The sequence below is a fragment of the Eleutherodactylus coqui genome, chromosome 13, assembly GCF_035609145.1.
Source record: "Eleutherodactylus coqui strain aEleCoq1 chromosome 13, aEleCoq1.hap1, whole genome shotgun sequence".
NCBI classification, from domain to species: domain Eukaryota; kingdom Metazoa; phylum Chordata; class Amphibia; order Anura; family Eleutherodactylidae; genus Eleutherodactylus; species Eleutherodactylus coqui.
The window spans coordinates 67,938,956-67,958,427 of NC_089849.1; the positions used below are offsets into that span (position 1 = coordinate 67,938,956).

The 19,472-nt window shown below is 46.1% G+C and overlaps 1 protein-coding gene across 7 annotated transcripts in view; it reads left to right on the forward strand.

Annotated features, from left to right (window-relative positions):
* The first annotated feature begins 4,633 nt into the window (after window positions 1-4,633).
* EXOC7 (exocyst complex component 7) overlaps window positions 4,634-19,472 on the forward strand; it is a 32,558-nt gene continuing 17,719 nt past the window's right edge. Inside the window, exons 1-13 of one of the 7 annotated variants that reach the window (XM_066586071.1) lie at window positions 4,634-4,776; window positions 6,540-6,605; window positions 7,483-7,667; window positions 8,212-8,317; window positions 9,856-10,078; window positions 12,689-12,856; window positions 13,803-13,814; window positions 16,304-16,396; window positions 17,100-17,168; window positions 17,745-17,890; window positions 17,973-18,125; window positions 18,229-18,327; window positions 19,175-19,237. In XM_066586071.1, coding sequence (XP_066442168.1) covers window positions 4,717-4,776; window positions 6,540-6,605; window positions 7,483-7,667; window positions 8,212-8,317; window positions 9,856-10,078; window positions 12,689-12,856; window positions 13,803-13,814; window positions 16,304-16,396; window positions 17,100-17,168; window positions 17,745-17,890; window positions 17,973-18,125; window positions 18,229-18,327; window positions 19,175-19,237 — 1,443 coding nt within the window. In that variant the 5' untranslated portion in view covers window positions 4,634-4,716. Of the gene's footprint in view, window positions 4,777-6,539; window positions 6,606-7,482; window positions 7,668-8,211; window positions 8,318-9,855; window positions 10,079-12,688; window positions 12,857-13,799; window positions 13,815-16,303; window positions 16,397-17,099; window positions 17,169-17,744; window positions 17,891-17,972; window positions 18,126-18,228; window positions 18,328-19,174; window positions 19,238-19,472 lie in introns of all 7 variants that reach the window. The other 6 variants (XM_066586064.1, XM_066586067.1, XM_066586065.1 and 3 more) reach the window with 6 other exon arrangements.

Below are 19,472 nucleotides of genomic sequence, written 5' to 3' on the forward strand. Positions count from 1 at the left end.
TTTCCACTTTTCAAAAGCCATAACTGTTTTTAATTTTTCCGTCGACGCGGCCGTATGAGGGCTTGTTTTTTGTGCGGCAGGCTGTAGTGTTCATTGAGTGTATATAATGTCTTGTAGAACTTTTATGAATTTATTTTAAGGCATGGAGATAAAACACATCAATTCTGCCATTGTTTTTTTTTACAGCGTTAATTAGGCAGCATAAGGGCTTATTTACACAAGCGTATATCAGCCGGCAGATATACGCTACGATGTGATGCAGGGCTCTGCGTATTGCCGTCGTCCGGCTCTCTGAATGGGGAGGAGGCGGGACGGGAGCTAGTGTGCTGAGCTAGTGTGCTGAGCTCCCGCTCCCTCTCCGCCCCCTCCCATTGCAAACAGCGGCAAGGGGCGCAGAGGAGAAGAGAAGCTGGAAGGAGTTTAGAAGTCACACTGCTAAACTCCCTGCCTCCCATAGAAGTCTATGCAGCCGTCGGCATGCATCAGAGGGGCAGCGTATATCAGCCGGGCATGAAAATCTGGCCGATATGTGCCCATGTGAATAAGCCCCTAATGACATAATCATTTTTTTTCAGCGGGCTGGTATGATTATGATGATTATGACGATATAACTATATATATTTTAATTTTTACGTTTTTTCACTTGTGCTCAATAAAAAACCTTTAAAAATATATATTCTTTTCTTTTGCATCCTCGCATTGAAAAACCCATAACTTTTATTTTCCCTTGGACGGAAGGTGTAGTTTTTATTGGTACAATTTTGTGGTGTATACATAGCTGTTTTTTAATCACTTTTATTGTTTCTTTTGGGAGGCAGTATTATCAAGAAAAAAGCACTTTGGCTCAGATTTTTCCTTTAAAGGGGTTGTCCCGCGGCAGCAAGTGGGTCTATACACTTCTGTATGGCCATAATAATGCACTTTGTAATATACATTGTGCATTAATTATGAGCCATACAGAAGTTATAAAAAGTTTTATACTTACCTGCTCCGTTGCTAGCGTCCTCGTCTCCATGGTGCCGACTAATTTTCGCCCTCCGTTGGCCAAATTAGCCGCGCTTGCGCAGTCCAGGTCTTCTCCTGTTCTCTATGGGGCTCCGTGTAGCTCCGCCCCGTCACGTGCCGATTCCAGCCAATCAGGAGGCTGGAATCGGCAATGGACCGCACAGAAGAGCTGCGGTCCACGGAGGCAGAGGATCCCGGCGGCCATCTTCACAGGTAAGTATAGAAGTCACCGGAGCGCGGGGATTAAGGTAAGCGCTCCGGTGAGCTTTCTGTACGTCCCTGCATCGGGGTTGTCTCGCGCCGAACGGGGGGGGGGGTTGAAAAAAAAAAAACCCGTTTCGGCGCGGGACAACCCCTTTAAGTTGCATTTGCCGTGTAGTCTAACAAGTGTGTTCAATATATTTATGCACCATTTTAATTGTTTTTTGTTACATTTTTAGGTCCCTGTAGTCAGGGGCGTAGATAAAGGCTCATCGGCCGGGTGCAAAAGTTTATCTTGGGGGGCCCCCCAACTTCTCTGAACCCCTTAACACAGAGGCATAACTTGAAGCTCCCGGGCCCCAATGAAAAACCTGTAACAGGGCCCCCAACTATAATGCTTTACTCATAGTACTGGGTTCCCTATATGGAGAAGAGAGGCCTTATGGGCCCCCTAAGGCTCCTGGGCCAGGGTGCAACTGCATCCCCTATAGCACGTGTCAAACACAAGGCCCGCGGGCCGAATCCAGCCTGCTGCTTCATGTTATATGGCCCGCGGCGTGCCGACGCCACTCACCACTGCAGCGATTACTAGCTGGAGTGCTGCAGCTCCCCACTGGTAATTGCGCTGCTACCGCTGATCCCGGCGCACACTAACGTCAGTGTGCAGCCAGGATCCTCCTCCCCTGAGTCCCCCGCTCTTCAGTTCCGCAGGAGAGGACTCTGGGAGGAAGCGTGCCGGGCGCACACACTGACGTCAGTGTGCATCCGGGCTCATCATGGGCAGAGGGGAAGTGGCGCTGACAGCAAGGAGGAGGCAAGTATATGGGTTGGGAGGAAACTATTAATACTGCTGAGGGGGGGCTTATTATTATTAGTGAAGGGGCTTATTACGGTAGTATTACTGAGGGGGGGCTTACTATTGAGAGGGAACTTATTATTACTGAGGGGGGCTTATTATTATTACTGAGGGTGTGTTAATGTTGCTATGGTGGTACTACTACTGAGGGGGTTAATATCACTAATTGGGCCACTGTGGGGGTCATTATTTTTACTGGGGCCACTATCAGGGTCACTATTAGAATTTTCGCCTGTGGAAGCTGCCATAGGATTGCGTTAGAAAATGCAATCCTATGCAGACGGCTGCAATTTGTCCACGCGGAAAACAAAGAGCGGCAATCTCTATTTCTGCAAGCCCCGCACAGAAATGTCACCCCCCGGCCGCTGGCTGCGCCCTGCGCATGCGCTGGCAGCCGGCACATCACAGAGCCAGAGCCACGGGAGCAGATGAGTGCCACGCTGGTCCCTGCAGGGGCTCGGGTCTGGATCCTACCCGGCCGTTTGCAGGCGGCCTTACAATCGACCCTTTGAAGGTCACCATAAGCCTGATGTGGCCCTTGGTGAAAATGAGTTTGACACCCCTGCCCTATAGTTACGCCAGTGCCTGTAGTTGATTTTAACCTGTGATCCTATGATCACATAGATAATACATTGCAGTACTTCTGTACTGCAATGCATTATCTGTATTGATAGTGATCACAGGTCGTGGTAGACCCCGACGCCATTATCTGGCCATTGGCCTTCCACAATAACATGGCAGAGGGCCAATGACTTCAGAGGGAGCACCCTTCCTCTGTGAGCCGTTTATATGCCGCAATAAACACGGACTGCAGCATGTAAGGAGTTAACAGCAGGGAGCGGTGTGCTCACTGATCCCCGCTGTTGCAGCAGAAGGTCAGCTATCAGCTTCTGAGCCAATGCCATCCGCAGGATGTAAATATACACCTATTCGTTGGAATTGCTTCTCACCCAGCATTTACATTTCTGCCTTGGGGCAGGAAGAGGTTAAAGAAGAACATAATCACCTTTATTTATATACCGCATACATAATACACAGCACTTCACATCACTTGATATTACAGTTCTGTCCCCACTGGGGCTCACAGTCTAAGTTCACCTATTAGTACGTTTTTGATGTGTGGGAAGAAAGCAGAGCGCTCACAAACAAGGGGAGAACATACAAACTCCATGCAGTTGTTGTCCTTGGTTGGTTTTGAGCCTAGGTAGACAGCAGTGCTAACCCCTGAGCCACCGGGAAAGAAAAAATTGGAGTAAATATTGCAGTAAATAAGTAGAAAAAGTTCCAAAAATGGCGCGTATATGTGCTTTATATAATCCAGAGCAATGGGGGGTCTTCAGTGAAGAGTTGTGTACTTGGAGACGAGGGGCGCCACGCATCTCTCAGGAAAAGGATTTACTTCATCAGACAACAGGACAGGCTCAGTAAAGAAAGCTAGACACTAGAGCCTCATGTCCACGGGCAGGTCGGATTCCGACCCTGGCAGGAGCGGCACCACACATACCTGCCACTCTGTTTCTTCATCTGGCTCGCCGTCGGATATGTGCAGTACAGATTGTTTTTTTAAATTCCTGCTTTTCCCATAGAATCCGCAGCCATCTTTTGAGCGATAATCGTTGCGTGTAAATGTGCCCATCTTTCACTTTTCTGCCAAACGATGATTTTATGTTCAGCATAAAATCCATCGTTTGGAAGAGCTAATAGCAGGGACTTCATGCCATCCTCCACGGGGAGCACTGATAACATTGTCTCAGCTGTCAGCCCCGTGGCAGAACAAAGGGAATGTATTCAGAGAACAGACCACCCGCTGTTCTCTGAATATAGCTCCCGGCAGCTCACACGCATTATTAAGCTACTAATAGGCATTAGTACCAATTAGTATTTATGCAAAATGATTGCTCAAAAGCCATCTTTTGAGCGATCATCTTTGTGTGTAAAAGGGCCTTATTCCCTCTGCAAGAAAACACAAACTGTACTTCTACTTTCTGTGAAAGTACAGCTTGTAATCCAGTATTGCACACCACCAATGCAGGGCTCATTCATACGGGCATACAGAATTTCAGTTTGTGGAAAATGGACAGATGTCACTGTGTATGTTGCATACGTGTGCAGCTTGTTTACATATGTGTGCCATCTGTATCCTGCTCCTGGCTCTTCCAGCCTCCCCCCCCCCTGCAGAGAGGGACGCCGTATATCGGCCAGCGTGAATACGCCTCCTATATACGGTCGTCTGAATAAGCCCCGAGGCTCATTTTTTGTGAATTGCCCGGTAGTTTCTATTGGTACCATTTTAAAGTACATACAACTTTTTCTTTTATTTTTTGCAGGGAGACAGGGTGAGCAAAAAAAGAGCAAAGTACAGTCTGGAAAACACGGACCAACACGGAGTTAACAAAATACACTCATCTGAAAGCGGCCTCACCCACGGCACTTAGCATTGTATTACTGCAGACACCATCCAGCGCCATCAAGGTCGCGCATGCGTGCTGCCGCTCCATTCGTTCGACACGAGCGGACGGCCCACTGGGCGGTCACATGATGCGGCCGTCACTATCATGTGACCGTGACGTCAGGAAGGTCCTTGCAGGCGATTCCTGTGTGTTTCAGGAAGGGCGGAGGAGTCAGTGTTCATCTCGGCGATTAATCTATCCGTTATGATTCCCAGCGAGGACGCGTCTTCCCGGAAGAGGGAGATAGAGGAGAAGCTGAAGCAGGTTGTGTGCAGTGTGCGGCCTGTTTACTGCTGCGTTACCGGCGCCTTTCGTGTGGATGGGAAATCTGCAGTGTATCCGCCCTGCATGGACGGAGCCTGATACGTTACTGCTTGCTAAAAATCCCCCCCCAGCTGTTCCGACCCTCTGTTGTTCCTCCTGTCAGTGATGTAGGCTCCTGCACAGTGTGATCAGCCAGCGCTGACACTGCCCCAGTGTACAGGGACACCCCCCCCCCCCCCATTGTCAACAGATGAGGGAAAAAAAGCATTTTGTGCTCCATTTTCTTTCTTTAAATAGTGTTCTATAATATTTTTTTACTTTTCTCCCATCTTTTGTTATGTCCCATTGAGGGGATTTAAGCCTCCGATCTCAATCTGATAATACCCCGCAGTACAGAAGTACTGCAGGGTATTATAACTAGTATTTTACATTAGAGGCCACCAATAGCCCTCCCGACCCATCAGCCCTCTGTGATTTTATGGCGGAGGGCTGACACCGCAGAGGGAGCGTCCATCTGTTAACTCCATACATGCCACAAGGAACATTGATCGCTGCATGTAAAGGTGTTCTCACCGATCCGTGCTGGGACGATGGGAGGCCAGTTCCCGCTGCAGATGGCACGGACATGGCTCCTGACCCCATGCCAGCTATGTCAAGTAAATATGTTATTTTGAGAGCACTCCATTCCACCCATGAAATATATATATACGTCCTGGGGCCTGAAGGGGTTAACGCGATCCTGAGACTGATGGGGGGGATGTTACCGGCGGCTGTTGTCTGCCGATGTCCCTCTGATCTGCCGGTGCGAGATCCCATTTTCAATCATCCAATATTGTTGCCACAGTTTCCCAGCTACCTACACAGCATTTTGTGCGCTGCTCTCTAATTCGCCAGTGCTAATCATGTGAGCAGTGTTGGCCAATCAGCGAGCAGCTCCAGTGCACTGTGGGGAATTGGGTAGTAAAGCTGGACACAAAACTGGCAGATCAGAGTGGCATCAGAGACCAACAGCAGGTAATATAACTGCCCCTCTGGTCCCGGGGCAAAGGTTACTCCTGAAACTGGAGGGTCGCTCTACAGTGGTTTAGTATGACAGGTCAGTTAGGCTGCCTGTCCGCGGGCGAGTTTGAATTGCGTTCCCCGCGGCGATAATCCGGCCGCAGTGGACGCTCTCCATAGCATTGCTATGAAGAGCGCTCCCCCCCCCACCTGTCCATGAGCGGAGAATCATTGCGATTCTCCACTTGCGGGTGTCATATCACAGCATGCTGCGATTTGCCGCCATTCTCCGCGGTCAGCCTATCTGTAAGATACGGCTGACTGCGGAGATCCGCCTGCAGGCTCCTGCTTCCGGGCCGCGGGCTATCGGGCCGCCCGTGGACAGGCAGCCTAACACTCAAAACAATCCCTCCCCTGGAAGGAGTTGTCGGAGTGGAATGTAACTGTCTGTGTGATTGTAACACCGATATAATGAAAGTGATTACAATATCAGAGCAGAGGGGGAATTTATTGTACCACTCGAAAGGAGGCTCTAGGACCCTGTTGTACCGCCTCTAGCTTGGATAGATGATGTGATACAGCCAGGCATGGAGGCTCTAGAACCCTGTTGGGCCGCCTCTAGCTTGGATACAAGATGTGATACGGATGGGCATGGAGGCTCTTGATACAAGATGTGATACTAGTGAAACGGAAGTGAGCAGACAAGAATATTAAACTGATGATAACTGTATCACTAACATGTCATCCAACCTTACTTCTTACAGGAAGAGGAAATGCTGACCTTCATTAAGGAGAGTCTGGATAAGAGCGATCAGCTGACCAACAATATGGTGAGTGGTTGCTTTGACCGATGGCCAATATGGCCACTCAGCGCTCAACCCTATAAGAGTTATCAACATCCTCTTTGCCTCAGACCCTCTGCCTCCATTGACACCACGAGTATCAAGAGACTGCAGTCCATTGAGACATTAGATGATATGGAGGAATCTCACATAGAGATGAATGGAGCAGCAGTGTGCTTGTGTGACCGCTGCCATATTCACGTGGGGGCACTTGGGACCCCTGTTCTCATTATTGGTGTGGGTTCCAGTGATGGGACTCACACTAATTAGACTCCTAGTACCTATAAAAGATGCAATCGCCCAACAAATGAGCATTTTTTTAAACTGATCACTAGCACCTTTAAATGGGCAACACTTGTTTACTGAATCATCTGCCCGTGTAGAAGGGGGTATTGCAAAACATTTTTAACTTTTTCTATTGATGACCTGTCAGTCATCAATAGAAGATCTAACGCCCGGGACCGCTGTCACTAGGTCAGCATTGGGAGCAGAAAGCGCCGACCATAGTGTATCAGCCCTGGTTGGTATTGCAAGCGCAGCTCTCGTTCAGTTCGGTGGGAGCTGCGCTGCAGTACCAACCCGGGCCACTGTGCTGTGCCCAGAGCTCTCTGCTTCCTGCGCTGACTTAATGACAGTGGCCCCGGGAATCAGCTGATCTGCAGGGGTCCGAGCTCTGGATCCCCACTAATCAACTATTAATGACTTGTCAGTCATCAATAGAGAAAGTTAAGTCCCGGAATACCCCTTTAAGAAATGCGCTGAGCTGACATCAGAAACCCATTTGTAGAGATGCTGCAAAGTAATTTATTCTGAAATGGGACATAAGCCGGCTTCTCAGCCGCTTTCTTTCCTTTTTTCCATGCAGGTGTCCATCCTTTCTTCCTTCGAAAGTCGACTTATGAAGTTAGAAAATTCCATCATCCCTGTCCACAAGCAGACAGAGACATTGCAGCGACTGCAGGAAAATGTGGAAAGTACCCTGTCCTGTCTAGATCATGTGATCAGTTATTACCATGTGGCCACAGAGACGGAAAAGGTCATCAAAGATGGGTAAGAAGTGGACCAGAGTCCTATACGGCCTTCTTATAGGATATAGTAACATAGTATGTAAGGCTGAATAAAGACAATGTCCATCTAGTCCAGCCTGTTTATCCTCCTGTGTTGTTGATCCAGAGGAAGGCAAAAAACCCCAAGGGCAGCAGCCAATTAGCCCATTTGGGGGAAAAATTCCTTCCTGACTCCCTAATGGCAATCAGACTGTTCCCTGGATCAACCCCTAATAGTTCCTACCTGCCTGTATACCAGGATTAACAATTAACCTAAGATTTATATCCTGTAATATCCTTCTTCTCCAGAAAGACATCAAGTCCCCTTTTAAACTCCTCTATGGATTTTGCCATCACCACGTCCTCAGGCAGAGAGTTCCACAGTCTAACTGCTCTTACAGTTAAGAACCCTTTTCTGTGATGGAATACCTAAAATACAGCAAATCCAAGTCCTTGATTTTCTTTCTTCTGTGAGGATGTTAAAAGTTGCTCATTCATTTACCTTCTTCATGTTTATAAACGTCATTTATTCCTTTTTTTTTCTCTAGCCCATCGGGACGCCTGGAGGAATACCTGAACTGTATTGCCAAAATTCAGAAAGCAGTCGAATACTTTCAAGACAACAATCCAGACAGCCCAGAGTTAAACAGAGTGGTACGTGCCCCATGGGAGTATACTTGCAGAGCTCTGTTCTGTTCTTGGGTTATTAGGGTCTATACACCCCCAAAGAGGGTACAATAAGGATGCCAGGTCCAGGCGTGGTGGAATTCCAGCCGATTGGCGGTGTGGACTCTACTCCATAGATCTGCTACACTTGACAGTACATGTGGATGAGCTTTCCAGAAGTCAATTCACACATGGCAGGAGAAATCTGTACAGGCACATAAGCATGTCACGGATGTTCAAATCCTCAGCAAGCTCAATATGTCGTGGACACGGATTCCACCTTTCCACGGTATATGGGGAAATCGGTCACAAAATCTGCATATAAGGCATGTGGTTTTTGTTACAGATCTGCCACAGATAATATCTAAACTTACCCTAAAACTGCCCATACATTTGATCAGCCACAATGCAAAGCCAGTCAGTTGTTTGTGGGGCCATTCATACAAATGGGAGTTGGTTTTAAAAAATTTGATGGGGCTTGAATTGAATGGCAATAATTGGCCAGATTAAGCCGATCATGCCATACACTTGCAATTTCGGGTGCAATTTTCCAATACCTCAACAATCGATGGTGATCTGAAATGGTCAAAATTGGCCATTTTTGAGCACCATTCTGTCATGCACGTGGCCACCTTTTTAGATTTATCCCAATCAGTTAAAAATCCTTTGAAACAGTGGCACTCCTTTTAGAAGGACAACTACAGTGATTCCCACTTAAGGCATTTTTCAGGGGACCAAGCAAATTAAACTTCTTAAGAGGGAAAACTTATTAGGCAGAGTCCCTCTTAAGACATTTTTAATGGTAATACATAAAATAAACTTCCTAGGTGGGAAATGCCAAAAAATTACCATTAAAGGCGACAATAATATTCGATTTGGTTTAACCCTTTCCAATCCACTGTCTGACGTCTGAAGACATTCTGATTGAAGGCTGTACAGCTTCCGATGTCGGAAGACGTCCGTCAGGGTATTCTTACTGTATATTACTGGCCGCTCTGTCGGGGGGCCTCTCCAGCATGTCCCATACCGCAGTACTGGCTTTAGCCAGCAGATGGCGCAATTGTATAATGGCAGAAAGAGAAAGCTGCCTAGGAAACCCTGAATCCAAAATTGGATTGCAAAGGGTTAAGTGCCTTTGAGAGTTAATTAGGAGATGTGGCCAGAGTAGAGTTAAATCTGTGTAATCGCGGCACTCCAGGGCAAAAGTTTGATACTCACAAACAGGACCTTCTGCTCCCATTGGTTCACCTGACCTAGAAGGTGAAAGAAGCTCCCGGATTGGTCAAGGGGCTTTGATTGGAGAAAACTCAGGAAACTCCCTTAGTGCATGTGCAGTCGAGACCTATGTCGCACTTTGTAAATATAAAACATAACAACACTATAAGAAATGCATTATGGATTGCATTGGTTAAAAAAAATGGTATCTGTGGTGAGAACCCCCCTCTAAACTAGACCGAAGCAGCTGACTTTGGTAGTAGTGACATCACAGGTCGTTCATAGAGTGAATTATGTGCTAATGTTTGCAGAAATCACTATTTGAAAGGGGTAAAGAATCCCTGGACGCCGAGTTCCGGAACCTTCTGCAGAGACACAGTAAACCGGTTCCTCCTATTCTGATCTTGGATCTGATTGGTAACGATGAAGACATAGAAGGACAGGAGGAAGCGGTGCTGGAGCACCTCCCAGAGGGAATGCTGCAGGACATTATACGCATCTCTCAGTGGTTGGTGGAGTACGGGAGGAACCAAGGTTAGAAAATGCTGACCTGCTTTATATGTATCTTTAATCTTTATAATATTATGTCTTGGGATATATATGGCCTTTAACCCCTTAAGGACCAGACTGTTTTGTACCTTAAGGACCAGACACTTTTTAGGGATTTTACCCATGTGGCGGTTTTACTGCTCTATTTTTTTTCCTTTAGCTACCAAAATAATTTTTGCTGCGTTTTTTCCCCCGTGACATATAGGACTATTTTATTTAGATCTTCTTCACTGACTCCCCCCCCCCCCCCCCCCCCCGTTTTTTAGTTTTATTGGGGGTAAGAAGCTAAAAAAATCATATTTTTAACATTTATAACTTTTTTGCAATTTTTATATTTACACTAAAAGCATGGAAATGGCTTCCTCTATTTGTTTCGAACATTTTGATATATAGTATGTATGGTTTTGGTTTACAGGGCGCATACGGCGACGGTTTTTGTTGGCGTCTGCTTTGTGTTATTCTCTTTCTTATGTATGTATTGTTCTTTTATTCTGTAATTTTGTTTTACTTATGTATGTAATTATGTTTACTATCCATGTCCTCCATGACGTCATATAAGACCTCTGGGGAACACTCACATGTTTTTTTTTTTCTTTATTTGGCACTTTCCCACTGTAGCTGGGGCGTCCATAGGAGCCCTAGTTACAGGGAAAAGTAACCCCTCTGGTGACATTAGTCACTTGCAGAGCTATCCAGGGTCTAGTCTGACACTCCAGCTCTGCAGTAGCAGGGAATCCCGGGGGGTCACATGACCCCCCGAGGCTCCCGTAGTGAAAGTACATGTTACTTTCAGTTTCCCCATACAGTGCTCATTGAGCACTGTATATAGGGGAAGCAGAAGGCAGGAAGGGTTAAAGGGGTTCTGACATGAATAATGTTTTTATGCTTTAGCAGCCATTGTTCCCTGGTCTGCCTAATGGACACAGGGAACCCACGGTTTAATGGCTGGTAAAACATGATACTTACCTTGTCTCCTGTTGTTGTTGACATCAGGGGGGTCATCTCCCAGCAGGCGCTGCTCTTCCTCTTCTTCCTCCACGAGCTGCGCTCCTCCGGGATCGCACGCATGCGCAGTGGAGAGGTGCCCTCTGACAGGAGTCAGGACGGGCCACGTCTCCACTGCACACGTGCAGAATCTCGGCGTTCAGCCAGGACGGACGGGCCGCCCACAGCAAACACTGCTTGTGATGAGCTTGCTGTGAGCGGCCCGTCCGTTCACCTCGGAAGTGACGGACGGAGCAGAGCCGGAAGCGGTCATTTTGACCGCTCCTGCTCTGCTTCTACAAGCCACAGAAGAAGATGCCGGCTGGAGGGGACATGCCTGATGATTGGACCTGGCCAGGCAAGGTAAGTAAAAATTATTTTTTTTTAATGTCAGAACCCCTTTAAAAACCCCTCCTGCCTTCTGCTCCGGGTTATCAGCTGTCACCAACAGCTGATAACCCGTTCCTGCCTCTGACTGATTGCAGGAGACTTGAAGAATCGCCGGTATTATGGCAGTGCTCTGAGCTCAGGACCAGCTGCCGTAAATTTACTGTGGCTGGTCCTAAACGGGTTAAAGTGTAGATTCAAGTATTAAAGGCTAAGGCTCTGTTCACATTGGTGTCACCGCTCCTGCAGCGCCTACTTTGGATATTGGCACCTACTTTGAGAATGTCCAACTTGTGGTGTTACACGTACTACATCACCCACACTTGCTTTAGAGTGCACCCCGGTACTGTATGTACCGGGGCGCTTGACAAAGTCCCAGAGTAGCTTGACAAAGACCCAGTTGTTGCTGTGTGTCGAAATGTTGCTGCTTGATTTTGCTGACGTTGTATACAATAAAGTAACTCTTCCAGATATGGTTGAGTTTTAACCTGCACCACTTTCTGATGCCGCTGGTACCTACATTTCCGGTAGTGTATGTTGGTGCTAGTTGAGTATGATGTTATTTAACAGCTTCATGACTGAAATACGTAAATTAATGTCATGAAGGGTGTATGGAGCAGGCCCACCAGTCGCATCTTCTCCATAATCGGTGGCTATTAGCTGTTTTTCACAGCTAGCTCTGATCATGGCAGTTAACTGTTTGGATGCTGCGGCCAAAACTGACCATGGGTCTAAAAAGTCAGATAGAAATCAAGGGGGGGCTCCCTCTGGTGCTGCATCGGCACCCCTCTTAACGCGGGATGCCAGTGGGCTGGCATATTAGCCTGAAGCCTAGTAAAAGGTTTAATGGACAACCTCAAAAATCACTATACACGGCAAAACTGCATTATTACAGTATACAGTACAAGTGAGCAAATGATGTATACTGTACAGTGTCTAAGCAGCGGGATTGTATAGCAGCTGTATGAAGGTTCCTGGCTACCATATAACTTTTGGGCATTGTACAGTTATTTTCACACCATAGAGCAGCTCACCAGAGTACCAGACCTGACACCATAAAGTGTAATGCTGCCCCTACGTCCTGTGGTTCTGGGATGTGGCAGAATGAATTACTGTCACATCTACACATTCCACTTTTGATTCCACTTCTGTTATTTTGAGCTTGTCTTGTATTTTTCTACATTACTTTAACTTACCAGCTTTATTCTTTCATTCTTCTTCTAGACTTTATGAATGTATATTGCCAGATTCGCTCTAGTCAGCTGGACCGATCTATTAAGGGTCTCAAAGAACATTTCCGGAAGAACATGTCATCTTCTGGAGTTCCTTATTCTCCTGCCGTTCAAAACAAGAGGAAGGATACTCCAACCAAGAAGCCGGCCAAAAGACCAGGTCAGACAGGAAGTACAGGGCGGTTATTGACTGAACACTTCTGTGCAGGGCTCCAGTCAGAAGCACCGAAATCCTTAAACCTAGAGCAATTTGGGCAGACACTCCTATCACATTACTACTGATGGTTAAAGGTTCCTGTCACACAGTTATAGCAAAGATTATGAAGAATCCTCCTCCTGTCTGTATACTTATGATCTGTAGCTTATTTAGGTGTTAATTATGTTTACACTGTCCACCCAGCAGGCAGAAATGGTATAGCCACTAGCTAATACATCATGGGATGCATGTGAAAAGTGACGTGAAAGTGAAACAGGCATCAAGATGGTGCCTGATAAGCATCAGACAGAGGCTTTACTGCAACAATATGACACCACTCCTCACAGAACATGGAGAAAAAAAAATTGACACATATTGAGCTTTTATGGCGTAGCGTATTCATCAGCCCCACCTCTCGGAATTTCACCTGTTGGAAGAATGGGGTCCTGCAACCCTCCCATTCTACAATTCACATAGTGTGTCCGCATTTTATTGTCCCATTGAATTCTACAGGGTTGTGGCTTCACTTTATGGGAGCTAGGGAAAGGGCCCAGAGTCGCCTGTACAACTCTTTATGTAACTTCCATAGACTTCAGTAGCATTTTGATGAGAAAAGCAGAACTTGCCATAAGATCCCCTTTCTTCTGATAGGTGAGGGTGCTGTATGTAGCACATATATGAGGTGTTTATGCCATAACCTGTGGATTTGCCATAAGTCTTTAGGATTTGTATACTCTTTATAATGAACTCTGTGCAGGAATAACCTTGTTTTGCTTCCTGAAACGTTCTCATTTACAGGCTTTATATAGACCTAAATTAGCCATAAATCCGAAATATTTCCCTTTTTACTTTCCTCCTGGGGTATAATGACTTGATTATTTCCTCTCTTGTATGTCCTGATGACAAGCAGTCTTCATACCAGGTAAAAAGAAAGCAGTTTTCTGCAGCGTGCAATGCCAACATTAACAAGAAACATGCATCACAAATGAGTGAAGGTGTTTGCAGTCTCTTAAAGGGAACCTGTCACCTCCCATAGCACCATAAACTAAGTTAGGGGATGTGATAGCGAGTCGGGTGATGTATCTTATTTTTTAAACTCGCCCTCTCCCTGGATCCAGCGGTGTCCCCCTCTAAAGATTGCACGGCGCTCAAAAATTTGACTTTTCAAAGTTGCGTGCGCGCGCTGTCCTATAAACATGTATGGGAGAGCACGTACATGGGACTCTCAAAAGAACCAGATTTTCGTCTGGCGCTCAGACTTCAGTGGGTGACACCACAGGATCGTGTGTGGATAACACATCACCCGACTCCTGGTCATGTCCCCGATCAGCACCATAACTAAAGACCCATTTAGACGCAGCGATTATTGCTCAAAATTCGCTCAATTGCCATCTTTTGCGCAATAATCATTGTGTTTAAATGTGCCCATCTTTCATTTTTCTGCCGAAAGAGGGATTTCATTTCGGCATGAAATCCATCATTAGGCAGAACAGCTGATAAGAAGGACCGCATGCTGTGTTCTGCCCAGGGAGCGCTGATTAGATTGCCTCAGCTGTCAACCCCATGGCAGAACAAAGGGAATGTATTCAGAGAACAGCGGATAGTTTGATTACAGCTACCGGCGGCTCACATGCTACTAATTGGTACTAATAGGCATTAGTACCAAGTAGTAGTTTATGCAGAAATGATCTTTGTGTCTAAATGCACCTTTAATTTATGGTGTTCTGGGGACACGACTGGTTCCCTTTAATGTGCTAAGAGACAAATAGCTCTGCTTTCAGCCAGCTTCTCTGTCTAAATAATTCGAGGGGTGCTGTTGCATATATGTTGTTGCATACCATGGTGGGCAGCCATGGGTACAAAGCTTTTATGGGCATCAGATGGCATCCAGCTAACTGGATGGGATGGAAAAAGGTACCATACAAGGGCTATTGTACGCTGACGTGTCATGTTGCTCCAGATAGAATAGTGCTGTTACCTCACTGCAATGCCTCATGTTTATTGTCATTAATGTTACCTCTTGTTTTGTCAGCCTGCAGCCATCCCAGAGTAAAGGCCACTCCGTGTGTCCGGGGTAGTGGGTGGGCCACAAGCATTCCCTCTTCCTATCTTGCTCTCCATAACTTATGATGATTGGTGGGGGATCTGCTGCAAACCTAATAAACTCTGGGAATATTCTCTTTGCAAAGCATGCTGTTAATCTACTGCAAGACTCCGGCAAGTGTTGCCTGTTCTTAACGTAGTTCAACTTCATTTCTTGTGCTCTTAGATTTTAAATCCAGTCTAAGCAAATAACCACCTTGATAATAATGTCGCCATTAAGGTAAAATACAGAGTTTTGTCAAAAATAAGACCTACCCCAATTTTCAGAGCGGACTTGAAATATAAGCCCTCCCCCGAAAATAAGCCCTAGCTACACTAGGAAAAAAAAAAGAAACAAAACGCAATTCTTCCCTCGCAGCCGGCGTCTGTGTCACCAGCTGCGGCAGGCTGCTGTGTCCTCCCCGCCGTCAGAGGATCCTCTCTTGTAAAGAGGGCTTTGAATTTCTCCAGCTTCAGCAAGTGAGCGCTGTGATTGGATCGTGTGCCAGCAAATCGGAGCCGGCGCTCGATCATTCACAGCCATTCAGTGAAGGACATCACTGAATGGCTGTGATTGGTTCATCGAGTGCCGGCTGTGATTGGTTGGTATTTGATCAGTCACAGGGCTCACTTGCTGGAGGCGGGGGAATTCAAAGCTCCGTTTACCAGAGAGAGAATGCTCTGACAGTGGGGAGGATTACACAGCTGTCTATCATTGCGGGGGACACAGACCCCAGCTACAAGGTGAGTATCCTCACCCCGTGCCCGAAAATAAGACACTGCTTCTTTTGGAGCAAAATTTAACACTTTGCAATCCAATTTTGGATTCAGGGTTTCCTAGGGGGCTTTCTCTTTCTGCCAATATACCATGGCGCCATCTGCTGACTAGAGACAGTACTGCAGTATGGGACATGCTGGAGAGGCCCCCAACAACAGAGCGGCCAGTAATATACAGTAAGAATACCCTGCCAGACGTCTTCCGACATCGGAGCTGTACAGCCTTCGATCAGAATGTCTTCAGACGGCAGACAGTGGATTGGAAAGGATTAATATAAGACCGTGTCTTATTTTTGGGGAAACACGGTATGTAGAATTTTGGAGTATATGTAGATTTAACAGCATGCTGTGGGGTGTGGTGAAATGTTGCTATAACACTATTGTACAATGATCTTTACTCACATGGTAGCTTTCACTTTCTGATTCCCTCCTGGTGCTCCTTTTAGATCTGTATTTTGGTGTTTGGATATCTTCCTGCTCCTTCAAGAGTTTATTTCTCCCTTGTCGCTTTTCTCTCCCCCCCCTCCCTTCCCGCTCTCCTCTTGGTGATAGGCACTATCCGAAAGGCGCAGAATCTTCTCAAACAGTACTCTCAGCACGGGCTGGATGGGAAAAAGGGAGGGTCCAGCCTCAGCGTCCTCGAAGGTAAAAGCATTCATCTTTTGCAGATGACTAGAATCTTGCATACTCTTCTTGGTTTAATTACTTGCTGTGGAGCTGATGGCAGGAACCAGAACTGCTTCTGTCTACAAAGGGGCTTTATAAAAAGGACTTGTCGGCTCTCCTTACTTGTTATTTATAGAGAATGCAAGTATTTACTAAAACGGGCAATTTTAGAGCTTTCTTAGAACTCTACTCTGTCGTTTCTCTCTCCATCAATTTATCCATACATTTCAAGGAGGAATGATGTATACACTGTCCACCCAGCAGGCAGAAATGGTATAGCCACTAGCTAATGCATCATGGGATGCATGCGAAAAGTGATGTGGAAAGTGAAACTGACATCAAGATGGTGCCTGATAAGCATCAGACAGGAGGTTGTACTGCAACAATATGACACCGCACAGCCTTTTCCTTATCATGTAAAGAGTCTTTTCTTAGACTCTTTACGTGGGTCTTTACATGCACAATGCAGAGTTCAAAGAAAAGACTTTTTACATGATGGAATACGAGTATTTAGTAAAACAGACGTGTAAGGAGAGTTGACAGGTCCTCTTTAAAAGTGGGCTATAGATCGTCCCCTCTGGTGGACCATTTTTCCCGTTTTGGACACCGGATAACCACTCTGTGTGGCACAGGCTTCGATGTCAAGTACTGGATAACGCTCTCCCCCCTAAATACTGATTAGGTCTTGAACAAGATGTACGTGGCAGATACCACGGAGATGCCGTGGGGGAGAAACACAGTACAGCGGTAGGTGAGTACTGGTTCACTTGGTGACGGGTATTCCTATTAACGCTTAGGCTACCTTCTCATGGGTGTCAAAATCGTGCGAGATTTGTGTGTTGCGAGACGCACAAATCTCGCACAATTATGAACCCCATTCTTTTGAATGGGGTCATGCACATGAGCAATGTTTGCCTGCATGGCACCGCGATGCAGGAAACAAATTGCAGCATGTCCTATCTCCCTGCATGCTCTCGCCTTGTGCCGCCCATAATTTTCAATGGGGCTGGCAGCAGCAGTGCACCACATTCTAGGTGTACGCGATGCAATGCGAAGTCTCCGGCGGCGGCAGAGGATTGCTTCTTACCCGAAGTGATGTGAGGCTGTTGTGACATGAAACCGCCTCATATCCTATGGGAATTCATATGGTGGGGAGTGCAATATGGGGGTGGAATTCATGGTCCCACATCGCTCTTGCCACTGTGAAGTAAGCCTTAGAGATGGAACGAGGCTCACTTTGCTGGTTGAGGTCGTCATACGTTTGACATACGGTAGATCCAAAATAATTGAATTACTATTTTTATGCCTGATTTCTTTACTTTTCCAGGGAAGGAAGATGTGCTGGATCTTGAGATAGATACTTATGTTTATTGTATCAGTGCCTTTGTGCGACTGGCACAGAGCGAGTACCAGCTTCTTCTAGATATCATTCCTGAGCACCACCAGAAGAAGACCTTTGATTCTCTCATTCAGGTCAGCCGTTAGTGATTTGATGCGCTCAGAGCAGTTTTGGAACTCTTCTACCGTTACCAATCCATTTCATTTATTTACTTAGGAGACGCTGGATAATCTTATTCTAGAAGGGGAAAATATTGTGTTGGCCGCCAAGAAAGCCAATTCCAGGCACGATTTCACCTCTGTTCTAAGTATCTTCCCCATATTACGGCACCTCAAGCTCACCAAGCCCGAGTTTGACAAGGTTCTTCAGGTGTGTGCTAGCAGAAGCCATCTATTCCTCTATCGCTTCATTAACTCCACAATCTACAATTTTGTATCATCGTCTGCACTTATTTTTACTGCTCCGTTTCTAGGGTACCGCTGCCAGCACCAAGAACAAACTACCAAACCTTATCACTTCGATAGAGACGACTGGAGCCAAAGCACTAGAAGATTTTGCTGACAGTATTAAGGTAAGTTGTGTTGCGGCTCAACTTCTAGGAACTAGTCATAGAGTACAGCAGGCCATATACTTGAAATAAAAGCCAAACTGACTACTTTCAGCAGGATCGGATCAGGTATTCATGTACATGGGAAAGTATTGACTTTCTACTGACTGTACATTAAGGGGGATCGAACATGTTGGATTTTGAAGATGTCTGGCTGTAGCTTACTCCGCTATCCCCATGGGATACACATATGCACTTGCCTGAGTTTGCTTATTTGTGACGGAGTCAGAGAATGTGAAGCCAACAGCTGTCTTTAGTGTAGGAACAACTTAAAGATGTAGTCCAATCTTGGCTTTTCATGGTTGAGATGGGGAAAACCTGGCCCTCTGTTCCTGACCACATGTTGGAAACAGCCGAGTGCTTCGATTCAGCACTGTTCCCATAGCTCTTATTAAAGGGAATGAAAGCTATGGAAACAGTGTAGCACAGCTGGCTACCCTGTGTCTGTAAGTTGGGCAGTTATGGAAATCGTGTAGCAATCTATGGTGTTTCGGTAGCTCCCAATCTCGTCAAGGAGAGCTACGAAAAAGGCACCAGGCTGAAGTGCTCAGCTGTTTTCATAGTTACCAGCCGGGTGGCCAGTAATAATTATATCAGCGGTTGCCCATCCCAGCTATGAAAAGCATACCCCATTCATTTCATTGTTGAGCATAGTTAATTTGCTTGACAATTAACACTGCCAATCGAAGCCCATTAGCGTCTACATTTTGCCCTTCTTATAAAGGCTTGTAGTAGTTTTTATACACTTGTTAACTTGGCTGTTATGTGGTTTAGAAATGTAATAAAATCTTTTTTTTTTTTTGATTCTTAGAATGATCCTGATAAGGAGAACAGCATGTCCAAGGATGGTACAGTGCATGAACTTACCAGCAATGTGAGTACAGGCCATTGTATATGTACCTACATGTGCATCATGAAGGACAATTATTGTTTTTAACTGATGCTTTATTAAAATTTTGAAGGCCAAAGTTTGTAATTTGAAAGGTATAAGGCTGCTTTCACACCTGTGTTAGGACTTTGTTCAGGGTTTCTATCTCTCTGTTCCATTTTTGGAGGAAAGAAACTGACCTAAAAACTGAAAAAAACGGATCAGTTGTTTTTTTTTCCTC